Source organism: Microtus ochrogaster, chromosome 18 (genome assembly GCF_000317375.1).
Source record: "Microtus ochrogaster isolate Prairie Vole_2 chromosome 18, MicOch1.0, whole genome shotgun sequence".
NCBI classification, from domain to species: domain Eukaryota; kingdom Metazoa; phylum Chordata; class Mammalia; order Rodentia; family Cricetidae; genus Microtus; species Microtus ochrogaster.
This window is the reverse complement of record NC_022020.1, coordinates 58,957,826-58,967,740: the sequence shown is the minus strand read 5'-3', so window position 1 is coordinate 58,967,740 and position 9,915 is coordinate 58,957,826. Positions and strand designations below refer to the sequence as shown.

At 51.2% G+C, this 9,915-nt stretch overlaps 1 protein-coding gene across 1 annotated transcript in view; it reads right to left on the bottom strand.

Moving 5' to 3' along the window:
- The window catches only part of Myo5b (myosin VB), a 274,660-nt gene that overhangs the window by 17,598 nt on the left and 247,147 nt on the right, over nt 1-9,915 (bottom strand). The window contains exons 30-33 of the mRNA XM_026783548.1: nt 9,160-9,237; nt 6,211-6,409; nt 5,106-5,199; nt 2,829-2,972 (exon numbers count right to left, since the gene is read on the bottom strand). Of these exons, the coding sequence (XP_026639349.1) occupies nt 2,829-2,972; nt 5,106-5,199; nt 6,211-6,409; nt 9,160-9,237 (515 nt within the window). The remainder of the gene's footprint in view (nt 1-2,828; nt 2,973-5,105; nt 5,200-6,210; nt 6,410-9,159; nt 9,238-9,915) is intronic.

The window sequence follows — 9,915 nt, the reverse complement described above, 5'->3', positions numbered from 1 at the left end:
TTGTACGTGAAAAGAAAGAACCTCAGTTGAGAAAATGCCTCCATCAGAGTGGCCTGTAGCTGAGCCCGTAGGGCATTTTCTTGATTAATGACTGATGTGGGAGGTTCCATCACACCGGGGGTGGTGCCACCCTCGGGCAGGTGTTCCTGGATGGGTATAAGAAAGCAGGCTGAGTAAGCCCGGGAAGCAAGCCAGTAAGCAGCAGCCTCCGTGGCTTCTGTGTCAGCTCCTGTTTCCCGGTTTCTGCCTTCACTTCTCTTCGTGATGGAGTGGATTAGAATGGGCATGGTGTTTACTAAAGCAACAGAAGTCAGGCTGGACCACTGGGGCTGTCAGAGTGGCAGCACCCGCCCTGAGGTCTCACAGTTGAACTGGTCCAGCAGCCAGTGCCACTCTGCTCAACTTTGTCCAGCTCTCTCTTCTACCCCTTTCCCTGCCTTGGACTGGGACTCTGTGTGAAGTCCATGCTGATGCTCCAGCTACCTTCCCCTCTCTCCTAACGCCCCTGGGAAGCTGTTGGATGAGCTCTGTTGTCCTGGGAAGCCAAGGAGCCATGTTTAAAGCAATGAGTAATGGCTAGAAACCAGAGCAGTGGGGAAAAGGTCTGGTGCCAGGTTAAGATGAAGGGCGAGAAAGGGTCCCAGCACCTCACTGAGGCTCTGTCTGTACCCCAGCTCTCAGTCTTCAGTCTCATTACCCTGCCCAAACCAAGCCCCCCAAAGCTTCTGGACTTGGAACTCACAAATGGGAGGTTTCCTACCCTCTACCCAGGGCCTTAAGTCGTCTGCCAAGGCTAATGGGGGCTGAGGTAGGGCTGGGCTGCAAGTATCTTTAATTGATAAACAGGTTACCTCATGCTCTCAAATATGTCCTTCTAGTTAGTGTTAATTACAGGCCATAACCCTCTGGATACTTAACCTTCTGGCATGATCTGGGTTCTAGGCTATAGATCTTGGCTCTAATTAGCACATCAACAGTGTCCATCCAGAAAAAAGTGCATTCCACAGGCCCATTTCCAATCTCCAACATCTAACTTCAGGCTTCCCCTATGTGCAGGTTTTAAGCAGCTCGCCTTGTCTTGGAATGTTCTATTGTGGCAGAACAGGCTCACTTCTGTTTCTTAGACAGAGGTGAGCATCTCAGAGGATGGGGATTACAACTTTGCTTTCTTCTCCTCTCTGAAGCAACTAGCCAGTGATGGGTCCCTAAGAGGTGGTTCATCCATGTATATGGGGTCACTGAAAGGCAGATGATGGGCACTCTTCCTTGGTATCTAGGTAGGAGGTGATCGCCTAGAGCCATCTAAGCAATAAGAGTAGGAAGGGACCCTTGACTCATGCTTACTTAAGTTATAAAATTTAGCGTTTTATTTACTTAATCAGTTAACTCGGATGTTGTAAACTTTGTGTTTCATATTCACCACGGAGTCACCTTTATAAGGAGCATGACAGTCATCAGCAAGCTACTAAAAATGTCCAAATCAAACAACCAAAGGGCAACCATGCAGAACTCACGGTCTATTTCCCCTGGGCTCTTGGCCTGAGTGCTGTACTTAGCAGAGACCTCACTGCTCTGGGTGATTTTCTCTGGGTAATGTTTACCTTGAGCTCTGACTCCTTAGTGAAAGTCCTGCACTGAACCCAGTTTCCTCTCTGACTCTATTTCACGTGCTGGAATGGGCAGGGTCAGTCCCCATCTGTTTGACAGATTCTTTTCTCTATGATTTTCCCCCGGCTCTGTAGGAAGCTCCTGGCCTGGACTGGATGGAGCATAAAGTAGAGACTTGTTGAAGGCAGACGAGGCTGAGACAAGAGAGGAAGGGGCCCAAGGTTGGTGAGCAAACTGGCTCCCAAGAGTCCTGTATTCCGTCCCTAAAGGTGGCATCTAATACTGGTCACAGAGAACCATCTCGACACAAACATCAACAACTTGCAAACATGACTCAGAACCCCTAACTGAGCATCCTTGAAGAGTGAACCCATGGACAGGAGGCTCTCCTCTAACTTAACAGGGAAAATACATTCCTTTCCTGAGCTGTGGGGGCTTGAAAATGGGTAGCAGGTATTCTAGTCCTGAGGACCAAGCTGAGGGGACTCTGCCTTTGCTAGAGCTTCTGGGCCACACACCGAGCTTCTCTCACTCACCCTGCTTCTCAGTGTCAGTGGGAGGGTGTCCAATCCCCTGGAATAGGTGTTACAGACAGTTGGGAGCTGCCATGTGGGTGCTGGGAATTAGACCCGGGTCCTCTGAAGAGTAGCCAGCACTCTTCACTGCTAAGCTATCTCTCCAGCCTGGTTTTACAGGTCTTACCACCTTCTCATGCCACACTTGATGACATTTGTCCTCATCTGCATGGCTAGTGAGGAAAGGGGCAAACTTGCACATAGGTTGTCTGATTCCAGAGGCCACACTCACATGTGCCGGGTTAAACAGCACTAAAACCCTGCAAACAGAGGCATTTGACTCCCTGATCCACCGTCTACGCCCTGTGTGACCTAAGAAAGTTACTAGAAAGATCTCTGCATTCTCCAAGATGAAGTCAGGATTTGTATAGTGCCTACTGACAAAGACGGTGAGAGAATTAAACATTCGAGGTGGGCATGACATTTGGCACAGTCACTGACAAGCCTGCACTGATGTTCTGCTATTGCCAAAGCACCATGGCCCACCCTGAACTTCCCCACAGAGAGAAGGGCTGCAACAGCCACCACAGAGAAGCACGGGTGGGCAGGAGCCATGTGGCCGCTGGCAGAACAGAGGTCTCTGTTCCCTGTGCTGGTGCGAGGCTATACAGGATTGGCAGGGGGCACAGCGGTGCAGATCCTGACCTGTCACCAGGTTCCGGATGAGGAGAGCCTCGTCCTCTTTGTGGTACTCCAGCATGCCTTGGAAGTCTTTCTCCTTTCGCTGGACCGTGACCTGTCTTGTGAGTTCATGGTGCCTCCTGTCACTCTGTGCCAGTGCCTGGGCAGCTGATGGGAACGAGATGATAGAAACGTGGTGAGAATGTGCAGGTGAAGGCCTGCAGAAGGGGCATCCCGGCCTGGGGACCATGCTCAGGGTACTCAGTGTAGCCTGTCCCTGCAGCCTGGACCCTCGCTCTCTGTGGGTCAAGGACTTCAGCACTTTCGCTGGGGTCTGCTGTGGGCAAGGGGAGGAGAATCCCCGAAAGAGAAATGGGTAGGTTTTGTACCGGAGAAAATAGGAGAAGTGGTAGCAGCCATGTTCAGCATGCCCTGCTGGCATGGGTTTCTCTCCTCCTACCAAGCTGTAAGGAAGGTCCCTGAGTCTGGGAGGAGAGTCAGCCAGGCCCGTTCTACTCAGTTCCCTGTGGTACCACAGCACTGGCCATCGTGACGCTATGATGCTACAGTTGTGGGCTGGCCAGGGGAGCAGGTGGTATCAGTGGGGTAAACACACTGTACCTCGTATCTACGTGTAGTGTGAGCCCACGTAAGCACAACTAATGGGTATCTAGGGGTACCCACTGGGTTAACAAGGACTTGTTCAGTTCCATTCAGACATTTCCCCTAGCCCAGAGGAAGATAGTAGCCTCCTAATACTTATTCATTGTATACCTGGGTACCAACAGTGTGAGGGTATTGTCATCACCTCAGGGCACGTGTGAAGTCCCCATTTTGCCCTCACCAGTCTAGCTAGGAGATGCTTCTGTGTGTTTGCATGGAAAAACACTTGACAATGCAGGTTGGCCAGGTGCTAGGCCAGGAACGTTCACCAGAGGTGCTGGTGGGGGCGGAACACTGAGAGAGCCAGGCGGGAGGGAAGAAAGTAGGCAAGAAGAGAGAGGGCTGGTCCATCAAAACAGCCCCTAGAGCAGTGGTTCTCAACCTTCCTAACGTTGTGACCCCGTCATACAGTGCATCACGCTGGAGTGACCCCCAACCATAAAAACATATTCATGGCTACTTCCTAACTATAACTTTGCTACTGTTATGAAATTGTAATGTAAATATCTATGTTTTCTGATGGTCTTAGGTGACCCCTTGACCCCCAAAGCGTTTGTGACCCACAGGTTGAGAACCACTGCTCTAGTTGAATGGGAAGGGAAGTAGGCAAGAGATCAATCATCCATGGTAGGCATCTGTAACTGGCTGGAGGGATGCTCTGTGGATGGGCCCACACATATGTATGCATACAGAGGAGCACCAGGTAAGAGCTGGGATTTCACTCTGCTAGCTATGGGGAGGGGAGAGGGCAGACAGTACTCTCAGCAGCGGCCCTGGGAAACTACCGAGTCACCTGGGAACAGAGGGTAAAGCTTGGTCACAGGGGAGTAAGAGCATAGACTAAAGCATGGAGAAGGGGGGAAGAGGGGGAGGTAGGCTGGACAGAGCAGACCGGAGAGGTTGGAAGCCAAGAGACTTGGAGAACGACTGCGTGAGATCAGAAGAGAAAAGCCCCACAGATAACGGAGGACGCACAGGGGCATGTGCAGACCACCAACTGAGAAAAGGCCACAAGGTGCCTGGTGTGGGCAGTGATGTCCCCGACACTACAGAAGCAGTGGCTGTGCACTCTGTGATCAGTGCTATGCCCAGGAGGCTGTGGCCTCAGGCTAGCACAGGGCAGGATTCCAAGGCTAGGGTGGTGGCTCTTGAGCTGAGGGTGGAAAGATGAAGAGGGTTATCTGTGACACAAGGAGCCCCGAGGGCTACAAGCAGGATGGCACCTGCTGAAAGGGTACGGCAGTTACAGGAAAGAACATGCCCAGGGCTTTAGGAGAGTGATTTAGACCTTCTGTCTGCCCCTCTCTCTGGGCTAGACTCCACATTGGCAGTTTAGCTGTGACATCCCATGGCATAGTGTTCTTTCACACCAGAAAGTCTCGCCTCTGACTCTATGCCCGCCAAAGGCAGGTACCACTATGAACCCGTGTGGCTCACACCTCCAGCCTGCCGAACCTGGCTCACACCTGCTCGAGCAGGTGTCTCTACCTGCTGAGATGTGAGCTCCCATGACAGGGCTGGAGCAGGCACAGCCATCTGATGAAGGGGACAGTGGGCTGAAGTCCCACAGACTGGCAAAGTCACCTCTGCCTCAGGCACACACTGGGGGACATACTCATGCACACTCAGGCACGCTACCTTCTAAGTCCTGGACCTTCTTCATGTAAATCTTCAGCTGCTTTTTTAGCTTCCTTTCATTCTTTTCCAGTTTTTCTATCAATTCTTTAAAATCCTGAAAGCATAATGAAGCCGTGTGAGAGCAGAAGGTTGGCCTCACACTGAAGGAATGGGAAAGTCCTGGCCAGGACCACAGGGCCCAGCGAGGCTAAGGAGTCCCACTCCAGTAGGGTCAGAAGGGCCACCTCACACAGACTCAGCACTTGCGCAGAGCCCCGGAGGAGCGATGAGTCAGAGTTCATTCTGCCAGCAACAACAGGGTGAACTCCTCCCAGGGCGAATTCCTCCCCCTGGGGCACTCTGGCGCCTTCTCCCTAAGTCAAGCGTCCTCGGAGGACACCCGGCCTAGGTGTCCAGGGGAGTGGCGGGCAGCACTTGCGGTGGAGGTGTAGTAATGAAGGCATATAGCTGGAATGGTCAGGGTCAAACAGGCTTCTGGGATCAGAAGCCAAACAGGACAGGGCTGTGGCCCCAGTCCCTAGCAACTGTTGCCACTGGAAGCAAGGCAGTCCATTGGGACCTAGAACAGCAAGCTGTCCAGGGAAGGACTTTGCAGTCATTATTATGCTCATCCAGCTGGGCGGTGGCTCTTTAAGGGAGGGAAGGGAAAGAGGAGAGGAGCCCTGCGTTGACCATTAGAGCCAAGTCTAAGGAACCAGAGTGATGGAAAGGGAGAAGCTAGCAGTTCATCCTGGGACCTCTGGAACATCTTTGGTGTGTATTCTCACACTCCACCCCTGTGTGTGTTACAGGGTATAGAACCCAAGGCTAGGTAAGTGTGAGCTAGAAAAGTGCTCCACCACCAAGCCAAGAGAGAACCTTTGTCTTGGAGTCCAAGGCTTGGACGGTATTTTATTTTTTAGGATTTGTGTGTGTGTGTGTGTGTGTGTCTAAGTGAATAGGAGTGCCGGCGCCTGTGGGAGCCAGAGGATGGAGAAGGCTTCAAGGTAGACCTGAAGAAGAGAGTCTGTTACAAGATTAATACCAGTGCTGTGGGCTTAGCAGACAAGTCTAATTAGAGAGAAATGATCCCAAGAGCTACAATCCATGAGACATGGCCACTTACCAGGTTCTCATTGGTGAGCCGAGATATCTCCTGCTGGACGCCAAATTCCACCTGGGCCTCTGGGGAGAGCAGCAGGGTCTGGCAGAAGGTCTGCTGCTGCTTGTCCATCTCCTCCTTCAGGGTCTCCACCTGGGTCTTGAGACGTTCCACTTCCTCCTCGTGCTCCAGGCTCTGGGCCTGCAGCTGTGCCTCCAGCAACCTGCACCCAGGAGAGCAGGCCAGGTCACTGTGTGGCTGGGGTGGGCACCCATAGTGAGGGGCCACAGACAAACACAACAGGGGAGCAGCCAAGCACATAGCGGGAGCAATCATGTGGCCCCAACAGGGATGAGCACAGCGGGGAGGTAGGTATCACTGGGCAAGCACGTCGACTTGCCATCCTCTCAGATGATCAGAAACCAAGGCCAAAGGCACCCGTGGGTTTAGACTTCTTTTGCCACTCTCATTAATTTTTCTTATGGACACAGACTACTAATTTAGGATTGAGAGATTGTCTCCACGACAATATGATGTTAACACAGATAAATGTCTCATAGTGTCCTTTAAATAGCATTGTCGTCGTCTGCTCCAAAGTTTGTAAGAACTTTCTTGTAAAGACAAAATGCTGATAAACAGAGCTAATTATATTAATTTTCCCTTCAGTAGAGTCCTCTCATTTTTTGGAAGGAGAAGAGCTAATGTTTTGTCTTTCATTTCCACATTTATTGCCCAACTTTATCTTATAGGTAATCTTTTACAACTTTTCCTCTGCTCTAAACAGCTAAGACTATTTGGGGGGAAAGAGTCAGAAGAGACAAAGATCCGGAGGAAGCCTGGAAAGGAGGCTCGGAGAGTTCTAAGGGGCTCACGGCTACAGCACCAGGCACCCACGGAGAGCACCTGCCTGTGTTAACAGGGAAGGAGTCTGTGGTTCAGCAGCAGCAGCCTCAGCTTGGATCTGACCCTGACATGGCCAGATGCAACAGGGGCGTCTCCTGTGACCTCAGTTACCTGTTCTAGCTTTCTAATCTAGTTAGTCATCTTCAGCATAAAGGGACATGGTCGGTGGGGTTCTGAAGGACCCGGTCACACCAGTCTTTTCCTGGGATGTAGTAGAGATTCTGCTCAGGATGGTCCTGATATCCAGATGGCAAGGAGTAGGCAGCTGCCATGCGTTTGCTGCTGTGCTGGTTTGGAAGGTAACTACCATAGAGAAGGGGGAGCCAGAGAGGAAGCAGAAGTCGGCTTTGTTGGTTTCCACATTCTAGGCAGCCAAGTCAGCTCCGCAGCCTGGCATGTACAAGGGCTCCTCAGCAAAGTGATGCAAAGGAAAGAAAATGATGAAGGGATTTGCCTACCACAACGGGTCTATGATGAATGGGAAACAACAGTAACACGAGGGGGGAGGAGATAACTCTGGTAATGAAGCCAGCATTTGGATAGCACAGAGTATTCAGACAACATTCAGCATTGGCTACAACGTACTCAAACCTCATCAGCGTAAGATATAAAGTTAACAGGAAAGAGGACGTGGATCTTTTGGTTCTAGGGAGCTGTCCCAGGACCCCTTTCTGACCTGCTGTGGAACCCTGCTTGCATCTGCCTCATCTCAAGTGGATTCAGCTTAGGACTCTATGCCAGGAGTAAGATTCCTCCTATCCCAGCATCCAAAAGGCCTCCTGAAGCATGGACCTGTGTGTTAATTTCTAACGCATTCACTTGATTTTTCTTTGTACCACATCAAATCTTGTGACAGACATGAGGAGGGGCCTAGGAAAGCACACATTGGTTCCTACTCGAACAAAGCAAACTCTGACTGGTAAGACCCTGACCTTGTCGAATACCAACCACAGTAGAAACACAGTAGAACCAGGCAGCAGCTAATGCTTCTGGACTTTCTGGATGTGTAAAGCTTTACCTGGGGTGATGGCCCTGATGTGCAGTGGTCCTGTAACGCAGGGCAGGCTCTGATCCACCAGCTGACAGTAAGGAGCCTGATCACATCGTCCACTCAGGTTATGGACTGATAGGCTGTAGCACTAGATTTGCTGCTCCCTCACTGCCGTTAGGAATCCCCATTGTCTTACCAGCAGCAGCAGCAGCGTGGAGAGGCCACATGGCAGGTTAGTCTGAGGTGTGGGCAGCACCCAGTCACAGAGGGAGCCAGGCCTAGCACACATCCACCTCTCTGAGCAAGAAACACTCCCTGATGACCACCACCCAATTTCTTGTGGGAAACAAACGGCCAAGGTTATGCTTCTGTTCTCTAAAAGTCACAGCAAATATGACAGGTCTAGGTGCTGACCTCACTCTGCGCATGTCCCTGGCTAAACTGTTCACCCACTGCTGAAGAAGGTTGCGGTCAGTTTTGCTGATGATATCAAATGTTCGATTGTCTACTTAACCAGAATTTAACCAGCTAAGCCTGCTAAACTGTGCTTGCAAGGATGCGGTGAGGGTCAGACAGCAGAACATACCCGCAGCACCAGCTTTTAGGACTGGGACCAGCAACATGCTCATAGCATGTGCATGTGCTAAGGAGCCTTGTACTTGCAGCACAGCCAGCATGCAATCTAGGTCTTTGGCTCACCCTGAAGGGTTAAGAAGGTTGGCATGTAGCATGTCAGTACCGTGGGCCCTGGAGTCCCAAAGCTAAGTTTCCTTTGCATCTTTTCCTCAACAGCTGTGTGGTTTCTCTTCTCTCCACCTATAGAATGAAGAGTTGGGCCACGTGGTTCCTAAGGTTCAACTGGGCCATCTAGTGCCATCATCTTGGCCCAGGCAAGCAGTTTCTGCTAATGTCATCAACACTGCCTAGACACAAAATGATGAATGGATGCCCCAAGGTCTGCTGGCTGGAAGCCATGTGAACTGTGCCCCATACTCTCACAGTTGCTCAAGCCAAAACAAGGAACATAGACAAGAGCAGGCACATAGATGAAGCACACAGAAGACGGGAACATGTTTGACCTGGCAACTTGCTTTAGGCCTTGGTAAGCCAAGCCGAGTTCTCCATCTTCATTCAAATATCCCCAATCCTCAGTCTGGCTAGAAATAAAGTACAGAAAGACAGAGTGTCCAGTGGAGAAGAGAGAGGCATTGAGACAGACTGGAAAGCGGACAGGCAAGGCTTGGAGTCAAGAAAAGGGTACAGACTGCAGGCTCTTTCCCGCACTTCTCTCTGGCTCCCACGCTCTAGGTGCTTGCAGATAGCATCCTCCTCAAGCTTCCCAGGTTTCAGGTACTGTCTGGGGAAGAGGTTCAAGTGGTCTCGAAGAAATCCACCAACAGCTGCAGGTCAGGTGCATGTTGCTGAAGACAGCAAGGAGCTGTTGCAGTGACTCTACAAACAGCAGCCACACAGTAGCACAGGCTGGACCATGGCACTACCATGTCTCACACCCGCCATGCTTCCTTCCATTTGAAGGAGTAGAAAGAACAAGGAGACAAGTCTAAACAGGGTCTGGAGAAGGCACAGGGGCTGAGTAGGTCCTCACGGTATGGAGGATGCTGTACCACAGTGAGGCACCTGGGGGATGCTGGCCTCCACCAGGGTAAGGAAGGAAATTGCACGTTTTGCTTTCAATGCACAGCTTCCTGCCATCCTCTAAGAGCAAGTAATTGATAACTAACCTCAACTCCAGCTATCCTTACAGCTAAGTGTGTGTGTGTGTGTGTGTGTGTGGTGTGTGTGGTGTGTGTGTGTGGTGTGTGTGTGTGTGTGTG